The following is a 21,169-nucleotide window of genomic DNA, read 5'->3' as shown; positions in this document are numbered from 1 at the left end:
CTGTCCTGGAAGACAGGAAACTCAAGTGAACACTCGCAATCCACCTGTACCGTCCTAAATAAAACTGCTCAAATCTACTGCGAGGAGGTGGAAAGGGCAGAGAAATTTGGGCACTGGTTTCAGACTCAGACTTCAGGTTTCCCCGAGAACATCACTTGCAACTTAGAGACCTCCCCTGCGAGACAAAAGGAGGAAATTTTTTCTTAGAGCCAACTCCACCCTCGGCATAAAACACCCCCCAGCCCCCCAACAAAGTGCTCCTATAGGAAACTATACTAAGGCAATGCCAATCTTTAAAACAAGGCGAACAACCCCCTCCATATCCACTCCTGTTTCACTATCTCCATTATTACAAAAAGTAAAAACAATCACAAAGATTTCGCCAAGGTTCGGCGTTTCTTTTCTAAAACGCGGGGCGCTGGCTCGCCTGGTCAGGCTGAAGCACCCCCTGTCATCTTCCCTAACAGGTGATCACGGCTTCCCCGTCCGGACCTGCCCGCGAGCGCCGTCGCGGAGAGCGGGTCAGGCTTTCCGGGCGCTGGAAATCCCCGCGTGGGCCGGCGGCCGCGGCCGGGGGGAAGTGAGTGTGGCTCTGCGTGCGGTCACAGCCGCTGGAGTTCCCCTAAGTGACGAGGAAAGCACCGCGCTAAGGAGACGCGGGGGGACGGCCGCGGGGCGCGGGGGACGGCCGCGGGGCGGGGCGGGGCGGGGCGGGGCGGGGCGCCGTTCGTTCAAAAGGCCGCGGCCGCCTCCCGGGCGCGCGGAGCGGCGTCACCGAGAAGCCCAGGTCCTCTCGTCCCGGCGGCCGCCTCCGCCCGGGCGCAGCAGGCCGGGCACCTGGGGGCCGCGAGGGGGCGCGCGCGTGCGTATCCGTGCGTGCCCGCGCGTGCGTCGCCCCCTCCCTCCCCGCCCCCCCGCCGCACGCACCTGTCACGCGGGCGGGAGCCGAGGCTGCAGTCGGCGGGGACGACCGGGCCCAGCGGCCGGGACGCGGCGCAGCGGGCGGCACGGTAACTCCACAGTGCCTGGGGCCCGGGGCTCGGCTCCGGGCCGGCTGCCCAGTGGGTCAGGGGTGGACCGGGAGTGGGCCCCGCGGGCCCGGCGCAGGTGCCCGGTGCGCCTGCTGCCACAGCCGCAGGGACTTGGGTCTCCCGCGCGCCGGGGGCTCCGGGGCGCCGCCCTCGCCTGCCGCCTTCCTGCCGGCTGATCCGTAGCTCGGTGGCATTTGGGGTAACCGGTGTAATCGGGAAGCTTTGCTCTTGGTTGAATATGATTGCCAAGGGTTACAGTGGCTCGTGATTCCAAAGCGGCTTCAGGACCAGACTTCCAGGAGAGGTTTGGCACGGTGGAGACTCAGTAAAATCTTTATTTAATGAACAAGTGGAATAATATGCCCAAGCGGTGACAGAAGGCAGATATTTGGTTGTATTCTTGGTGATGAGCTTAGAAACTAGGCAGTGCTTTTGAGTTAGAAAACAAATCGAGGCACTTACTGATGTTAAAGTAACTACTATTGATGTGGCTGTTATTTATTGCTTTGATTGGGTGTTGCTAAAACATAACGATATGCTGGAACCCCTCTGAACACTTTACATGTATGTTTTCAGGCTTGATTCTGTTTGTTTGTTTTTTAAAGATTTTTTTTTTATGCATACAAGAACTGGGGTACAGGCCAGAGAGGGGGCGTGGGGTGAGAGGATTCATTGCTGAGGGGAGCAGCGGGCGAGACAGGAGAGGTCTGCTGCACCACGTGGGTTGCTCTCTGGCCAGCGGGGATCGAACTCCTGCTGCAGAGGCTTGGGATAGCTTCACAGAGCTGTGCTTAACGCCCTGCGCCACCAGGGAAGTCCTGATTCTTAGTTTTAAGCAGCTGTTATAATTGTCTCCAAAGAGGATCCAAGTTCATGGAGATTCTTAGCTCATCGTCACACCCCTGGTAAAGGGAGGCTGCTTTTAATTGGAACCTGAGATGTCTGACTCCAAAGCCTGGTTAAACCATCACTGAGCAGACGCTGTCATTAATGTAAAATTGTCATTCACTTCATCAGAAAGTCAGTCTATAGGCCAGATCCATGGTAGGGAAGGGAGGGCCGGTACAGAGCTGAAACTGAGTTGTATTCTGAGGGAGCTCACAGTCTAGGGGAAAAAGACCCACTTACATGCCCACACCCGCCCCTCCAAGATCAGGGAGGTTGCCCACTGAAAAGAATACAGTAAAAAGAGATTGGACGCTTTAGCTATTCCCAGTAGCAACCACAGAAAGGAAAGAGGAATTCCACAAAGTGGTATTGGAGAAGCCATAGACATAGGACTAGAGCATTTTTAAGAGGAAGCGGGCCCCAGGGTCAGATACAAAAATTTCCATTGGTTTTGGTGAGGAAATCATTGGTGTTATTAATATAGAGAATAGTTTTAAATGGTGTTGGCTAAAGCCATTTGTAATGGGAGACCTTACCCACAGACACATTTTCAGTTGGCTTGGCTGTGAAGAGAGGATGAGAGAGGGGGTAGTTGTGAAGATGTAAAGTGGGGTCTAAGGAGGATTTTTTTGTTTTCATTTAAAAGTGGAGACAGGTGAAGGAGATGAACTTGTGGAGAGTGAGAGTTGAAGAACTGAGGGTGGTGGGGTTAAGAGCCACACATCTGAAGCAGTGGGAAAAGTAAAACCCGGAGGCAATTGTGAGGAAAAAGGCCATCGATGTGAGAATGTGGAGTGATGACTGCTCAGTGATACCTTTTATTTTTTTTAATGAAAAGCAAAGTAGTCTACAGAAAGTGAGCTCGGGCGTCATGGGACAAGGTTGAGGACAGAGCTAAAGGTTTAGAAGGGTGGGATGGCACAGTGGGCTCCACAAGGTGAGTTGAATTGCCACCAAAGCGGAGCCTTAGTCCTGCAGGGGAGTCTGCCAGCTTAGTGATGTTCCTTGGCAGCCTTAGGAGGTCTCCATGTCAAAATGGTTGAGACTGGGTTTGAATTGATTCTTTAGGGAAGATCTGTGTAAGAGTTTGCAAACTCAACTGCACAGAGGCCAGGCAGGTGATAGGAATGGACAGTACTGTGTCTCCTTTAAACAGAAACATATTTTGTTTATGTATTTAACATGTAAATATTCTTACACAAAGAAGTATAGTGCTCTCATATTTTTTCAGAACATGTGTCCTTCTTTTCCTTTCATTTTTGTTTCTTTTGGTAGAACAGAAGTATTAGAGCACATTCATGTTCTTTAGAACTCTAAGCAAAATAATAGTGCCAGCTTGGTGACAATTAGCTATTGTCCTCAGTCTTCCTACTGGGGAGACAAAGTTCAGTGCCAACTGGAGAGCACACACCCTCCATAAAGGGCAGGGCCTCTACTAGGTACTAGCCGGTTGTTAGCACCCAGGAACATAGCCCACTATTGCCAGATCTTCTAAGTTTTTAAGGAGAAGCTTGAAATTTAGAATGTTATGAGGAATCTCCTTAAACTGTTGGCAGTTAGTGAACATGTTTTAAAATGCCATGGTCCGAGGGAAAATGTTTTTGGAAAACTGGTGAAATGCAAAGAAGGCATGTAGATTAATTACAAACACAGCATCAATGTTAATTTCCTGGTTCCTGTAATTGTGCTGTGGTTATGTAAGATGTTGACTTTGGGGAAGTTGAATGCTGAGTACAGAGGAAGTCTATTATTTCTGTGTATTTTTATTTTTATATTTTCATATTAATTTTTTGAATTCAAAATAAAAATGTTTAAAAAAGTAGTAAAATATGGGCCTCCCTGGTGGCTCAAGGGGTTAAGCACCACACTATGAAGCAATCCACAGCCTCTGCAGCAAGAGTTTGATCCCCGGCCGGCAGGGGAGAAACCCACATGGTACAGCAGACCTCTCTTGCCTTGCCTGCTGCTCCCCTCAGCAGTGTATTTCAGTCAGCCTACCTGTTCTGTTCCCCACTCTGATTCTGGTGAGTCCTCTCACAAACCCCGCCCCCCGCCCCCCGCATCTCTGGCCTGTGCCCCATTGCTTGTATGCATAAAAAAAAATTAGTAAAAGACTATAAAGTCCATTTTTGTGCCATCAACTGTAATACCTCTCCTGGCCACTAGTTTGAAAGAAACTTCAGGTTTCTTTGTGGGATTTCTTGGCCACTGGCAGTTTCCAGTAAATCCTGGGGTTCAATTCTGTAAAAAATGTTTTTTAAAAGGTCATTGGTTAAATCTATGGGTTATTTTGATTTTTAAAAATTTTCTTTTTTTTAACAGGTTTTACAGAAGACGTGAACCATTCTACTTCTAGATTTTTTCCTTTTCTTTCTATAAATCAAAAGATCTCAAAATGGAGGCCTAAAACCTTTAAAAGGGACATAGTCTAATCTCCGGGAGGTAGTTTTGTGCATGAATAAACAAATTAAGTAGGTAACTAGTTTTTTGGTATCCAAAGAATGTTAATTTTAAAAATACAGTATATTTTCATGAGGTGTAACTTCTGAATTGGATTTTGAATTTCCCTGTGGATGTCAAAGAGAAGTGACCGTAGCTGAGACAAATTGTATAAGCAGTCTTCAAAGTTGACCATCTCCCGCTGACCACTGTGTAGAATAGAAAAAGTACGTGTGTTTGGTAAAAATTTTAAAATGAGTGACAGTTGTTTAGAACAAAGAGTTAATATTCAGCCCTGGGCCAAATTAGAGAAATATGCAAATAAGACCTTTGACATGTTAAAAGATTTCTACAATGACAAAGAAATGTTAAGAACAAAACTCTTTGATGGTTACAATAAGTTCAGAGAAAGCAGGAAAGATAAACTTGATGATAGGTGAAGAAATTAAACATTCATAAGACTGTTGATCTTGTAAAAGTACAAAATTTAGTTTGTTCAAATGGGTTATTTTCTCTGAGAATGATGGCTGGATGGCTACATTTTGGTAAATGAACAAACTTATAAGGAGACAGAAATAAACATGGAGGTTTTTCTAGCAGTGGGTAAAATTTTTGCCAATGAAAGGAGTACTGAAGTCAGACACATTAACTCCCCTTTGTGAGTTTTATAATCACTGGTGTTGAGATATGTTTCTTATGCCACCTGCAAATAAAGCCTTAAAGTTTGCGGTAGCAAGCCCTAACCTCAGTGGGTCACAGGAAGCCATGCTTATTAAAAAAACCCACAGGTCTTGTTTATTGGACCTCGCTAATTTTGATATAGAGCTTGTTCACTCCTAGCTAGTCATAATTAAGAAATTCTAAATTTTGATAACGTTGCTGCTGTTTTAAAGAAGTGATTGTGACAGAGTAAATTTACTGTTAGTTTTTGTCATGATAAAGTTTGGTTTAAGGTATGTTGTGAAAAATTTCTGATTTAAGCCAAATTTGTACAACTTGATTATCCATCTTAGCCTATAGCCTCAGAACTATTTTGACAGCATGAAGCAGAACCTGAAAGAACAGAGCAAATACTCTAATCTCTGATCAGTTTCTTAAAATAGAATGCTTAATTTGCTAGTCAGTCACTGTGACTGAGCCACCAAGTTCTTGAGACTCTATGGGAAGTAAGTATTTACTTGAAATACTTGAAAGTAGGCCTTAGGATATATCAACAAACTCTGTTACAACTTGATCTTTTCATTTGAGGAAAAATTTTAGTTGTTCTACCTATTAAAATGATTGTAGGAAGAAAAATTTAATTTGGGAAAGATTTGGAATATATTATATTTCATTACATGTAAGATGTCATCAATTGTCAGATACCCTTAACTTATGTACCTCTAAGAAACAAATACACCGCAAATGCTATTAATTCTGATACCTCTCCAAAGCAGTCATGTTAATAAATGCATCTTTGATTTAGTGAAATATGAAAATTCATTATTTCCTTTTTAGCAGTAGATGTTTTCTGCCTACCAAATTTCACAATTTCAAAAAAGCAAAATAAACAGTTTGAATATTTTTCTCCAGTTTCTGGAGAACATTGTTTTCCACCTGAGTCATGTGAGTCAGACACTTTATCTTCAGTCTGGTACTTGCCACTCAAGCTCTCTAGTGACCTGGGAAGGTAACACTGAATGACATCTTGATGACCTCAGCACCGGACACTTCCAGGAAAGGTTTTGATTTTCATCACAAGGTAGTTGTTTATATTGCATGTATAAAGATTACACAAAGATTGAGTTTTTGTGTATAATTGTCCCTTAAAATCAGTATCAGTATGTGACTTAGGACCTCACCATGCAGAAACCCTAAATGCCTACAAGTGAAAAGAACAAAAGATTGCCAGTTCTAGGTATTCAGACGAGTACTAAGATGAATGAAATCAAAAGCCATGCACAAAACTACCTCCCCAGAGAAAGGCTAGTCCCTTTTCCTCCCCATCTATTTCATTATGAACATAGTAGAAAAAAGTGAATTCTTATCAAACTTGATGAAAAGTGCTAACACGTTTGAATTGAAATATGATTTCTCCTGTGAACTGTACCGCATGTCCACTTACTCAACTTTCCCTGCTGGCGTTCCTGTCTCAGAAAGGAGTCTTGCTCGTGCGGGTTTTTATTACACTGGAGTGAATGACAAGGTCAAATGCTTCTGTTGTGGCCTGATGCTGGATAACTGGAAACAAGGAGACAGTCCTATTGAAAAGCATAAAAAGTTGTATCCTAGCTGTAGCTTCGTTCAGAATCTGAATTCAGCTCACATGTTGGGAGCCATCTCTCAGCCTACTTCTCATTCTTCAATAATACATTCTACACATTCATTACTTCCAAGTTTGCAAAACACTGGATATTTCAGCGGTTCTTTTTCAAGCTTTCCATCCAATTCTATAACCCCCGGATCAAATCAAGATTTTTCCAACTTGAGGACAAATCCCCACCATTATGTAATGAATACTGAAAAAGCCAGGTTGCTTACTTTTCAGATGTGGCCCTTGGCTTTTCTGTCACCCGCAGATCTAGCAAAAGCAGGATTTTATTACATCGGCCCTGGGGACAGAGTGGCCTGCTTTGCCTGCGGTGGAAAGTTGAGCAATTGGGAACCGAAGGATGATGCCAAGTCAGAACACCTGAGACATTTCCCCAACTGCCCGTTTGTGGAAAATCAGTTTCAAGACACTTCATCGTACATTGTTTCTAACCTGAGCATGCAGACACAGGCGGCCCGCATGAAAACATTCTGTAACTGGCCCTCTGATGCTCCAGTTCACCCTGAGCAGCTTGCAAGTGCCGGTTTTTATTATACAGGTAAGGGACTTAATCTGATAATAAGATATTCAGTATGTTCACTTTAATACTTTTTCAGTGGCCAGATTATATACATTTGTAAGTTTTGGTTCAAAATTAATTTTAGGTAACAGTGATGATGTCAAGTGCTTTTGCTGTGATGGTGGACTGAGGTGTTGGGAATCTGGAGATGACCCATGGGTACAACATGCCAAATGGTTTCCAAGGTAATTAATTTGAAATTCTCTTTGCAAATGTGAGCGATTATCATGAGGTGGATTATGCAGTAGTGCCCATTTTTCCAGGGGGGGATGGGTTCCAGGACCCCCATAGAATGCTTGAAACCACAAATAGTGTTGATCCTAGCATGTACATGTGTTGCCCTATACATACATGTCTTTGATAGAGTTTAATTTATATATGCGACACAGACATAATAGCAATAACTAATAATAAAATAGAACAGTTATAACAGCGTACTGTGATAAAAGTTACATGAAAGTGGTCTCAAAATATTTTGTAAGTGGGGCCTCCCCCATGGCGCAGCGGCTGAGCGCTGGGTTGCGAAGCTGCCCACAGCCTCTGCAGCGCCTGTTCGATCCCCGGCCACCAGGTGAGGGTCCCACATGGCATGCAGACCTCTCCTGCCGCCCATTGCTCCCCTCAGCAGTGTACTTCATCAGTCTGCCTGCTCTACTCTCCCCTTTGGTTCTGGTGGATTCTCTCACCCTCCCTCACTTCTGAATATACCCAGTGCTTGTATAAATAAATAAATAAATAAATAAATAAATAAATAAATAAATAAATACAATCTTAAAAAAATATATATTGTAAGTGGTATTTTCAGGTTGGTATTGATAACAGGTCATAAGAAAAGTGCAAAAAGTGAAACTGGCTATGGGAACATTGCTGTATGTATTTGCCTTGTAATTACTCTTCCTTTATTCTACCTTTTTCAAAACTATGTGAATCAATTTAGGATGGGTTATTTAGGGAAATGACAAGCTTTGATCAGAATTTAAGACAAAGAAGTTTCTTCTTTGAGAATTTTTGGGGGGTGTGATTGCAATATCTATATGTATATCTATATATTTTGAAATAATATATGCTTATTACAAAACCAAAATTATGCATTGCAGAGAAGTACAGAGAAAATCATTTAAATGTCCAGAAATCTCACCACCCAAATTAGATGACCACAGTGCCTTTTTAGTGAATATCCTTCCAGACATCTCTTTATGTATATGTAGAAAAATGTGGATGGTGTGAGTGAGATATTATATATACAGTTTTAAAACTTTTGAAGCAATTATATCTTGTCCATTTTAAATTATTTTATCTTATCCATTATATCTTGGACATATATCCATTCATTCATCATTCAGTAATGTCAACTGATCACTGATTATCAGGCACTGGTCTAGTTGCTTAAACTAGTCAGTTGAACAAAACCTAGATCCCTGGCCTTACATTCTAATTTTATAACAGAAGAGTACAGAAAATTGATAATTGTAAGAAATAACTTATGTAGCATGTTGGAAGATAATAAGTGCTATGGATAAAAAGGAAAAAGGAGGGTAAGAAACCTAGAAGCACCTGGTAGCCTGCAATGTTAAAGAGGATGATCTGATAGAGATCCAACTAAACTTTGATTACTCCATGGAATTTTATTATCATATCTTACAGTTTTGATTACTCCACATTTGTTTACAGTCTTATCTAAATCAGGTGGCCCTTTTCATAATCAAAAATTTTACTATTTTTAATGTTGATTACTGAACTTGGTGTCCTAATTTACTTTCATTATGTTTATTTTTATATAGTACTTATTTATAGCAACTTTGTGGTCTCCAAATATTTCATATTTTAAAAATTATGAAGATTATGAAGAACACATAGGCATTTTTCAAAAGTACTATCAGCTTTCCATGATGGTAATTTTATGACAGTATAAATATAATGGTAAATTTGCTTTGGTAGTGTCATGAATTCATTTTGTACTTAAATTTGACAGTGAATGTACTTTACCTGGAAACTGCCAAACCTGTGACTATCTGACTTAGTAGAAAATGTGTTCAGCTTCCTCATTCTTTTTCTCTGTCTCTCTTTGTATACTTTTAGCTTTGAAGTATGCAAAGTTTATGTATGAATAGTACCATTTATTAAAGAACTTTCTTCCTGTCTCCTTGGCTCTGTTCTTAATATTCAGAGTGTTTTTAGGAATCTTAGAATAGTTGAGGAGAGCAACTGGGAGCTCTGTGTGTGACCCTTGTTGCCCTCAGCCTTGGCAGATGGCCCATTGTAGGGGTCCTCTGTTGATGTCACCCTGCCTCTGAGGCAGTATCTCTGACTATTCTCATATGGTAAATGAGGACTCAGGTGGTTATGTGTATATTTATGTTTATTTGGAATATTTAGCAGTCTGTAGGTAACTGGATTACAATACCCGCCCCCCCAATTTAACTTTGTTTGCTTTTTAGTTGTGAGTACTTGATACAAGTTAAAGGACGGGAGTTCACCAGTCGGGTTCAGGCCAACTACCCTCATATCCTTGAACAGGTAGGTACAGTTTTTAAGATCATTGGCTAACAATAGATAAGCTACTTTCTGATATAGAGAGTTATATTTTTGCAGAGAGCTAAGAGTTTCTGTGAAATTATATTTTCCTTTTTATAATATCCAACATGATCTTTGAAAGTACTACTCTTCGGATAAAAACAGACCAGGAATTAGATACCTCTGGGAAATAATGTTTAACTTATGTTTCTGAGTTGCAATAAATTAAACTATTTGAGGAATAAAGTTAGCTGGGATAATAGCCTTGAATAGCTTTATTAGATGAAGTTTTCTAAACAAGATTTTAGAAAGAGAATTTTATGTTTATCTGGAAAGGCAAATAAGAAATTAGGTAATAATTGTGTATCAATCATTTCCTAACTAAGTGGAACTGATATGTGGTCCAGCTTATCCCAGAGGATGACCTGGGAAAGTTAAGATTTTGGGGATAAAAGAAATAATGAGTATCTCACAGGTCATTGAAAAGATGTAACCTTTTCTTGCTTTAATGAAAATGGAATTTATTTTTTAATACTTATACACAGAGAAACTGTATTGTTTTATGGCCTCTCTAATTACTATTAAATATAAATACTGCTTTTGACATTAAAAATTATTTTGCCAGTAGGCAAGTTAGTTTGCAATAAATTGAATAAAATTGGTCTCTTGACTTCGTTATTGTAATGATCAGAATAAGTTTTATATTTATTTATTTCTCTTCAACTTTTTAATATTTCTTATTGATAAGATAGTCAAAATAACTTTTTGAAATAAGTTTTCAAAAGATTTATATTTTAATTTATATGCTTTTGCCCCCCCCGCCATAGCTATTATCTACTTCAGAAAACCCAGAGGATGAAAACGCAGAGTCACCAAGTATGTATAATGTTTATAATTACTGCATTAAAATAGAACTATTCGGTACAGTTAATATTGAAAGTTGATAATAATGATGTACATTATGTACATATATGTACAATGATAATAATGATTTATAATTTACAGTGCATTTTCAAATATCTTAAGTTGATATTTCTCAAATCTTGGTGTAGATTATAATTGCCTGAGGTAATTTAAAAAATATTACAGGTTTGTAGGCACTGCATCAAACCTACTGAATTAAATCAGAGTTATAGTTAAAAGTAGAGCTTGAATATCTACAGTTTTCACAAATTACCAACATCCAGCCTAACGTTTGTCCTCAGACCAGTGTGGGAACAGATGCATGGTGACACTAGATTGCTACATATTCTTTTATGGTATAGGGTATTCTGATTCTTTATTAGGGATCCTGAGGCTCAGAGGTGAAGTGATCTGCCCATCACCTAAGCCTAAAGGCAATAGAGCCAGTACTTAAACAAGCTCTTCCACAACGTCCTCAGGGTTCACTTCATTCTAATATTTATTGTCTATCTGCTGTTCTGTGGAGAGAATAGGGAACAGGACAAACATAATTCTCTCGTGTGCCACTAGTGGAAGGGACACAGATTAATCGATGGAAAAGAGAGGCGAAGATGACAGGGAAAGTGAAGTGTGTGAGGAGAGTGGATGAGGGACTATTATCTCAGACTTGGAGTGTCAGAAAAGGCTTTCCAAAGCAAGTATCGGTCTTAGCACAGAATCAAAGGGAAAAGGAGAAGTTAACCAAGTGGCTAAGGGAGGAAAAGAATATTCCAGGCAGAGAGAACAGCATATGAAAGACTTACATCACAAAGGAGAACAGACAAATTTGAAGAACTCATCAAAATTCTGTATGACCAGATGCACGGAATGAATGAAGTACGCCCAGTGCAAGAGTGGTCAGGGTGCAGGCAAAACTTGACCCAAGGGCCATCAGTTGGTGACCCCAGGATTAGAAGGCAGATGAGCTAGTGTTAGGAGATGAAACTCCACAGATGAACAGGATCCCCCCTGTATGAGATCTTATTAGTGACATTGCATTTTGGCTTTTATCATAGAAGTTGCTGATGGAATATGAGTATAACACAATTAGTTTTTGTGTTTGAAAAGTCACTCTGTTTGTAATGTTGAGAATTAGAAGGGAGAAATATTGTAGAAGGCCGTTGAAGTAATGGAAGTGCATGATGACAGTGGCCTCTTTCAAAAATCTGTGGAACATTTGATTTTGAAAGAAAGCTTATTTGTACTTGCAACACGAGAAAGAAGACTCAGCTCGGGTGGGGGTGACTTTCTGCTTCCTCCTCCCACTCGTGGTTATGCCAGATAATGCATATTTTATATGCATATAATTTTTCATAGTCTTATTTTAGTGACTCTGTATATCATTATTTTTGAGTTTGCCGAACATGTATACCATTTCAAGAAATTTAATTTAAAAATAGTGCCTATCCTTTTTTGGAGTTTAATGTATTTATATTGTAATAACTTTAAATTTGAAAAAGTACAGGCAGTGCTAATCTATTTTAAATTACTTCCCCTGTGTAGTTATCCATTTTGGACCTGGTGAGAACCACACAGAAGATGCAGTCATGATGAACACACCCGTGGTTAAAGCTGCCCTGGAAATGGGCTTCAGCAGAAGACTGGTCAAACTGACAGTTCAGAGTAAAATCCTGACAGCTGGAGAGAATTACAAAACTGTCAGTGATCTTGTAGTAGATTTACTTGATGCAGAAGATGAGATAAGGGAAGAGGAGAAAGAAAGAGCAACTGAAGAAAAAGAATCAGGTACCTCCATGACCACAGTCTGTTTCCAAAAGTATTTACAGTTACTGTATGTAAATTACTGAAAATATACTTAGAGTCGATTGAATCAGATTTTTCTTACGTTCAGTATTCTGATTTTGAATTCTGAAAAATATTTTCTCATCTTAATTGCTTGGTACATTAAAAATGTATATGCTGGGTAGTTGGCTGTTACTTATGTCACATTTTTGATCCCAAGCTAGTGGCTCGCTCCTATTTACTCAAATTGGGGTGGAATTGTCCCTAATTCTTCACTTGATCTTAGCCAAAAGGCTGAGAAGCAATTGTCCCTAATTCTTAATTATACCTAAGTGAATTAATTTTAATACTAGCATTGCAGTGTGTCTCAGCATGTGACCATATGTTAAGGTACAAATTATGATTAAGTTCCTTACCTGCCCACACAAGAACTGATAACCCCTTTGGCCTGTCCCTGTTATTTTATTGAGTCCTTGGGTACTATTTCATATGCTCTCAGGCAGGTTACCCCTGTCCTTGCATGCTTGGCCATGTCTGCCGCTCTCTTGCCTGTCACAAGAATTTCTCTTCCTCTGAGCATGTGCATTCTCATCTGGTCCTTCTGACCATTATCAACACTGACCTCGACAGAAAAATGTGGATCTTTCCTTTCCCAAGTGTGGATCAGATGCATAAGTCCTTTTAACAAAGCCGAAACAGGATGCAAATTTTAGCACGTTTTTACTGGAGATTTAGGGATAATAGAAGAGACTTAAATCACAGATGACAGTTGATAACTGCATGTGACTCTCTTGGTGGTTCCTAAATCATGCTCAGGAATCTGTCTGCCTTCTGGTTTGTCTGTGTAGCTCTGGCCAGCTTACACAAATGACTAGTAAAGTCCCAGGCAAGTTTTTCCTCATCAAAAATCAGCACATAATTGTCCGTAAAGTACAGAAAAAGAAAAAAGTTTGCTCCTCATCCTTGCTTAAGACCTTCTGGGATTCATTTCTTCCCAGGATGATTGGCAGTGATATTATCCACTCCATTTCTGGATAAACCTACTGCTAGCCATGAAAGTGAATTTGTGTTACAGCCAACCCATATCTGACCATAGAATAAGCATCCTATATCTACCAGAGTGTGAGTTACTTAGTTCTGCACACCACAGCAGAGAAGCAACACAGTTTAAGTGCATCTTTGCTTAGCCTAGTCAAATTCTCTTTTCTACAATGAAGGTCAGACTGCTTATGTATGTCTGGTCTTCTCAGACTTAGCTGTTGGTCATTGACAGCAATTACTCAAATGCTCACCTGCACAATCATTTATACATTCCACAAAGTCTAAAGCTATCTAGATAGGGCCTCCCCGGTGGCACAGCGGGTTGAGCATAGTGCTGTGAAGCTGTCCACAGCCTCTGTAGCGCAGGTTCAATTCCTGTCTGGCCAGGGAGATACCCACATGGCATGGCAGATCTTGCCTGTCTTGCCCGCTCCTCCCCTCAGCAGTGTATTTCAGTCTGCCTGTTCTGTCCCCTGCTCTGTCTCTGGTGAATCCTGTCACCCTCCCACACCTCTGGCCTGTACCCCAGCTCTTGCATAAATTAAAAAAAATCTTTAAAAAAAAAGAAATTAAAAAAAAGCTATCCAGATACAAAATATTTATATTTCTTTTTTAAAAAAGATTCATTTATTTATGCATATAAGAACTGGGGTACAGGCCAGAGGTGCAGGGGGTGAGAGAATTCACCAGAGACAGAGTAGGGAGCAGAACAGGCGAATCTACTGAAATACATTGCTGAAGGGAGCAGGAGGCGAGACAGGAGAGGTCTGTTGCCCCATGTGGGTAGCTCCCTGGCCAGGGATTGAACTCGTGCTGCAGTGGCAGTGGATAGCTTCATAGTGCTGAGACTTAACCCCTTGTACCACCAGGGAGGCCCATAAATATTTATATTTCTTCTAAAGAAAATCAACAGTCTCAGAGATGACTAGACGTCAATTTATATAATAATCTGCGTTATCAAAAAGATTCCTTAGCTTCTTAGCATCACTGCTGTATTCTTTGGCTTGATTTTTTGACTAAGCAGTATGTTTTATTCTTTATTAGAGGGTTCTATTTATGTGTCCTTTTACTTGACAGAATCAATCATCTTCCCCTAAACAATCTTCTCCCTGCCAAAATTGCTTTGATAGCTCAATTTCTGTCATTATTTTATGGAAATAGCTATATAGATCATAGTAAAATGATATGATTAAGTAAATTTGTAATTCATTTTCCAAGGAGATAATAAAATTTGCAGAGTTTAAAATATATCTATATATAACAAAATATAAAATATTTTACCAATAGGTACAAAATCTAGGTCTTGAAGGGGATTATAATGATCCTGCAGGACAGGAAGTTATCATTGACAAATTGGATTTATTTTTCAACATGTTACTAGCACCTTTCCCCCTTACTCTAAAATACTTAAGTAATGGCAATATTATGTCTAATATGGGAAAATAATGAAATTTAGATTCTAAATTTCATTTGGTTAGAGGCTTAGCAGTAATGCAGAATACTTTGGAACACAGATTGTAGCAATGCCTGCCTCCCTTTGATTTTCTGCTTCAGAACTTACTTGCTTTACAGGGTCCATATTTTCTCAGTGCTAATAAGAGTAGTAATACCCACCTCAAAGTATTGATGTGATGGTGAAATTAGTTAACACATGTGAAGTATTTATCACAGTGCTCAGTGTTAGTCCTCATCATCTGTAGCATTGCTATAGGCCCTGAGGATCAGGAACCCTTAAAAGTTAGTAGTTGCCAGCTGATTAAGAATTTTATTTTCATACAACTTTATGTGTCAATGTGGAAGGATGATTGTGAACAGAATTTGAACTTGTTTGTTTTCTTTTACTTAAAGATGATCTATTGTTAATCCGGAAGAACAGAATGGCACTTTTTCAACATTTGACATGTGTGCTTCCAATCCTGGATAGTCTACTAACTGCCAGGGTGATTAGTGAACAAGAACATGATGTTATTAGACAGAAAACACAGATATCTTTACAAGCAAGAGAAGTGATTGATACTATTTTAGTCAAAGGAAATTTTGCAGCCGCCATGTTCAAAAGTGCTCTGCAAGAAATTGACCCCGTGTTATACAAGCATTTATTTGGTGAGTATTGGAAATTTTTTCTGGGAACTTCCTATGTCAATTGAAAAATATGCTTTTATTGATAATTTTTGAATTATTGAAAATAATTCACTTTATAAACTACTAATTGCACAAATAAAATTAAAGATTTTTGTTATTTTGATTTTATGACAATAATATGTAGTATTTGACTAGAATCTAAACTGTTAGTTCAAAAGTATGCATTCTATGACTAAAAATTAACCTTATTTGTCATAGTAATCCTTTTCCCTTTTCTCTCTAGTTGAACAGGACATAAAGTATATTCCCACAGAGGATGTTTCAGGTAAAACAGTACTGATAATTTAAATCAGTACAAAAGTATAGTTTTATTTTCTTGGAATTTCATCGGAGAAGTAGCAAATTGCCTTTTATTAAAAGTTCTTTTCTCTTGTTAGATTTATCAATGGAAGAACAATTGAGGCGACTACAAGAAGAAAGAACATGTAAAGTGTGTATGGACAAAGAAGTGTCCATAGTGTTCATTCCTTGTGGTCATCTGGTAGTCTGCAAGGATTGTGCCCCTTCTCTAAGAAAATGTCCTATTTGTAGAGGAACAATCAAGGGTACAGTTCGTACATTTCTTTCATGAAGAAGAGCTAAAAGTTGTTCTGAACTTTAAAATTAATGGATTGAATGTAATTTAAATTTTTATACTGATTTGGTTTCTTTAAGATTTTTAATTTATTCGTAATTCTGAAAATTTTATTTTATGTAAATATATTTATATATGTAACTAAAACATGAAAAAATATAAATACCAAGAGAATAATACATACGCTTTTGTTCTTGTGAACAAAACATAGGGGTAGCACTACAAGCACAATACTAAATCAAAATTTCCACACTATTGAAATTGTAAATAAAATTTAAGTTTTTGAGTTAACCTTTCAGAATTTTCCCTATTTTTTGAGTTATATTAAGAACCTAGAACCTTATAATAGTAGGTCTGGATATTTTTGAGTGACCTTTTAGGGACATAGTGTTTTTGTGGAGACTTCTATGGTGCACTTTTTAATAAAGCAATTTATATCACTTTTGTTCTTAATATGTTTATTTCTATACTATCAAATAGTTCAGTCAGTATCAGTTTCCTTTCATACCTCCTTAAGACGTCAACATTGAACTAGGGGTTTGATACCTTTCTATAAACTGCTTCTTCGTTTACAGCTGTCAACTCACCTGGCTTTAATCCGTAGGATTAGATGGGACATTTGAGATGAAGTTACAATCTTTTCAGTAAGTTTGTCCTTTTGTTCAGGGGGTTCATGTCGGTCCTCCCCATTGGGAAAAACCCCTAGTGTAGTCTCACCACTTTGGTGTTACTGCTGGGACTTAGCAGCCCTGGCAACCAATAGCTTTTTTGGTAAATAAATCTGTACTGTCAGTGCAGCAAAATTTCCTCCTGCACTACATTCTGATACTCAACATGTCCGATTCATAATTCTTTAGCCTTTTTTATTTCCTTTAGTCTTGTTAGAGCTTTAAGATCAGAAGTACACATGTAATGGAAGCTATTTTGGGAGAACAGGCAAAGATCAAGCATCTAAACTAGCTCTAAATGTTGCCTACCGTTCTGCAGAGAAAGATTAGGAGCCACAAAAGGGAGAGAGAATGCAAATATCCTTTCTGATGCTGGAAGGCTATTTCTTTGGGATGCAACTGATTTTCTCTCTGTTAAAAGGTTCAGGTGTGGAGCAATTTGCTAGCCATTGTCTTCCTGGGATGGGAGGCGGACTTAAATGTAATATTGTTTAGGTGTTTGCAACCAGCTATAGGAGACATAAATAGTATGTACCCTTTTGGCAGCATCTATTTTTGGATCTGTTTTTTATTGCATACTGTATGTAGTATTTGAACTTTGCCATCTCCACTATGAAATTCCTCTTCATTTTGGTTATAGCTAATATAACCCACTAATTTATTAAAATAATTTTATTTCCTTAAGTGTTGGATTGAATTTTTATTTGCTGACAATATGTCAGGCACCATTTTTTGAATTTTTGTGCTTGACAGGCATTAATTCACTTGATTTTTTTTATAACCTTACCTTCCATCGGACCTGGTCTTCAGTTCTCAGAGTTGGCCAGAAATGTAAACCTCAATATACAACGTGTAGTAAGTGTTAAAATTCTGAACTCTGCTGTGGACTTAATATCAGACTCAAGGCTTGCTTGCTTTAAATTCCAGCCACTCTTTTTATTCCTTTTGTTATTAATCAGTAACTTCCTTTGTGGTCACAGGAGTGTCATTCAACAATCTTCAGCTCCTTTTGACATCTTACATATTGTACTAGATATGCAAAGAAAATATTAGATGTGATGTTTAAGGGATTGTTTTAGACGACTAATACCCTTGAAACAAAGAAGGTTAGTGAATCAGCATGACTCATTCTTTTTAAGACCACGCCCATTCACACCCCTCTTGTCAGGAAAAGTTAGGCAAGGCCTAATTTCCAGAGTTTGTAATGTGCAAATAATGCTGTTTTTTCTCAAATTGCACAATCTACCTGTTCTCATCAGTGTCTGACCTGGCCCTGTGTAATTTTCAGTGTCAATTTTCTGCTACTCTCCCCATTGCTCACACTATCCCAGGTACCTTGAATTTCTTCAGTTTCTAAGCATGACAGGCTCTTTTGCTTCAGGGTCTTTGGCTGGAATGTTCTTTCATTCACTCTTTAACACTTTTCTATTCATTCTAAAACGTCTCAGCTTAGATACTGCTTTAAAGCTCAGAGAACTTCTCTGACTTACCCATCAAAATTATATCCCTTAGGGGGTCTTCCCGTGTCGCAGTGGGTTGAGCTCTGCGCTGTGAAGCTGTCACTGCAGCCTCTGCAGTGCAGGTTCGATCCCCGGCTGGACAGGGAGCAACCCACATGCTGAAGCCGACCTCTATTCCCTGCTCTGTCTCTGGTGAAATCTGTCAACCGCCCCCGCCTCTGACTGTACCCCAGTTCACATATAAATAAATCTTTAAAAAAATTGTTTTAAAAAAATTATATCCCTTAGACTGTCTTTCTATTGGCCTTTGTTTCTTCAGTGTCACAATTTTTCACATATTTGTTTAATGTCATATTCTGTTGTCCATATTTCCATGAGACAAGAATCATGTATTTCATATACCAGTATGTCTAGCACCTCACATCATGACTGACAAGAATAGGCCCTCATTAAATGTATGAATGAGTTAATAATTTTCTGGGGTAGGAACATAAGAGGGGTTTTTTTCTTCCTTCATTACCATGGTTGATAAAGTATGAAGGCTTAATCATTCATGGAGAATCATAAGTCAAATTCTGCACTTCTTTAGATATCTAAAGGAATTTTTGGCAAGGAAAGATCAACCCTTAAAATAAGATTCACGTAAGAGATGGGACTTGGCACTGTTCTCTGAATGATGAAGCAAGGCATTTCAGTTTAGGAAAGAGCATTCTAAAAAGTCAAATATAGGCATTATTATAATCTTAATAACTAAATATATTTATTGGACTTGCATGTACCTTGGTGTCTATATACATAATCTCATTTGAGACTCACTGTGATTTAAGAAAGATCGTATAGCACAGGGATTAAAAAGGCAGGTTTTGGGTTCAAACTACAGCCAAGTAACTTCTGGCAAATTATTTCACATTTCTGTGCTTTTATGTGCTTCTGTGTGAATGGGGACAACACAGTGACATCTCATAGGAATGTCCACTTTTTGATCTTACTGTTTGATAAAGTTGATAAAGAATGGGGGGGTTACAACAGAATAGGGAGTTCTAAAGGGGGGTCATGACTGAAAATAGCAACTTGTATGTTTTGTTAGGCCAAAATTCAAATTAGTTCATGTATATTCTGTAATATTATGATATGGTACTACTTATTATACTATATCTGATTGTACACAATATATAATTAATTTAAAACATTAAAAGGAACCATAAAATATTTAAAACAGAACCACTGGGCATGAAGAGAGAAGGAAGAATGGGGACTTTTGAATGTGAAGGAAGCAAATTACAGATGTATAATCAATGAGGTTAAATGAAACCTTGATTTCTTGAGTTTGAATTGGAAGTAAGAGTTCATGATACATTTTATTAAAAAACAAAAGAGTGTATTACTGAGGTCTGTTCATGCAACAAATTATAAGAAATACAACTCAATGCTAATCAGCATCACTAGCATTCAGATTATGGACTTTACCTTGTCTCACTAAAGCAACTGGGGTATTTTGAATAAATGACTTATTACAGGCATGTGTAAGAAATGTGTAATACCAGCCTGGAAAGTAATAAAAGACTACTAGGACTATGTCAAAAGGATTGAAGAGTCAATGCAAAAAACTCCCATAGGGCTAAAACAACTTGAACAATAATGACAATAACAGCGATGGATTATAGCCTAAAGTCTTCAAATCCTTTGATTAATAAAGATACTTGTCATATAGTGTTTTTGGGAGGTTCTTTCAGTTTGTTCCTTTGGCCACCCTGTGCTAATACAATCCTGTTTTAACTAATAGGGCTTTATTATATAACTCATTGGTGCAAAAATGCCTTCAATCTTTTTTTCCCTCAAAATTATCTTGGATCTGTAAATGTTTTTTTCAAAAAATGTTATTTATCAAAAAATATTAGGAGGGCAACCTGGGTAGAACTATAGGCCCTATTATTAAAAGTCATCAGCAACTCTACACTGGTGGCACCAGGGGTTAAGATACAACCTATGAAGCTATCCCCAGCCACTGCAGCACGAGTTCCATTCCCGGCCAGGGAGATAAACACATGGCACAGCAGACCTCTCCTGATTCCCCCGTTGCTCCCCTCAGCAGTCTATTTCGGTCAGTCTGCCTATTCTGTTCCCCACTCTGTCTCTGGTGAATCTTCTCAACTCCCACAGCTGAATAATTTAACACTAAAATATAACGTTGTATAAAATAAGCTAAGGAGTAATATTTATTATACTTCAATATTACTGCTTTTGGGAGGAAAAATAGCTCAGGCCTCCGAGTTTTGGAAATCAAAATTTTCCCCTAAATGAAGTATATTCATTATCTTACTTTTTTGGTCAGGACAAAAACTGAAAAAGAATGATCTTGAATTCAAAATGAACCATTCTTGCTATGTACACTTGACCTATACATTTTCCCACATACATAAGGGAAGTTCTGTAACTTTCCGAGAAATCGTACTTGAACTCAATACTGAACCAGTACTGAGACACATGTGCATATTTGGAAGTGTTTAGTCATTGGGAGCCTTGGCATTTTTCTCTGTATCACAAATGGCTGCAAATACTTTCTTTTTATTCCTCACCTTACAACCGAAGACCTCCAGTTCTGCGGCTGACTGTCGCACAGAAATGACAGTGGCAGGAAATGGGAAATGGTTCAGGGTCCTGGAATTCCCCTGGCTGCCTAATTAAGTGGCTTGTTATTTGGAAGTTTTTGAAATGTTTGCCCCCTGGAGTTCCCCCGAGAGAAGCAAATATCTGATTTCATTGACAAAGTGTCTTCGCCGCAATACAACAAATATTTACCGCAGGTCACACAGCTCCGGGCAATAGCCGCGGGAAGACGAAATGTCCACGACTACTA

General features: G+C 39.0%; 1 protein-coding gene across 1 annotated transcript; it reads left to right on the top strand.

Moving 5' to 3' along the window:
- Positions 1–970: 970 nt before the first annotated feature.
- Positions 971–17,498, top strand: BIRC3 (baculoviral IAP repeat containing 3). Its single transcript, XM_037505721.2, has 9 exons — positions 971–1,010; positions 4,242–7,207; positions 7,314–7,413; positions 9,667–9,745; positions 10,570–10,618; positions 12,188–12,430; positions 15,317–15,571; positions 15,834–15,875; positions 15,988–17,498. The coding sequence occupies exons 2-9, from the start codon at positions 6,355–6,357 to the stop codon at positions 16,179–16,181; spliced, it is 1,815 nt and encodes a 604-aa protein (XP_037361618.1). The 5' UTR covers positions 971–1,010; positions 4,242–6,354; the 3' UTR covers positions 16,182–17,498.
- The last annotated feature ends 3,671 nt before the right edge of the window (positions 17,499–21,169 follow it).

This window comes from Talpa occidentalis, unplaced genomic scaffold (assembly GCF_014898055.3).
Source record: "Talpa occidentalis isolate TD23 unplaced genomic scaffold, MPIMG_talOcc4v2.1 talOcc4.12, whole genome shotgun sequence".
Lineage (NCBI taxonomy): Eukaryota > Metazoa > Chordata > Mammalia > Eulipotyphla > Talpidae > Talpa > Talpa occidentalis.
The sequence above is the reverse complement of the archived record's forward strand: the minus strand, read 5'-3'. Positions and strand labels throughout refer to the sequence as shown.

Coding starts and splice junctions, on each gene's coding strand:
- BIRC3 (XM_037505721.2), top strand. CDS start 6,355: ATGAACATAGTAGAAAAAAGTGAATTCTTATCAAACTTGATGAAAAGT. Junction 10,619..12,187: donor TGAAAACGCAGAGTCACCAA/GTATGTATAATG, acceptor TCCCCTGTGTAG/TTATCCATTTTGGACCTGGT. Junction 12,431..15,316: donor AACTGAAGAAAAAGAATCAG/GTACCTCCATGA, acceptor TTTTACTTAAAG/ATGATCTATTGTTAATCCGG.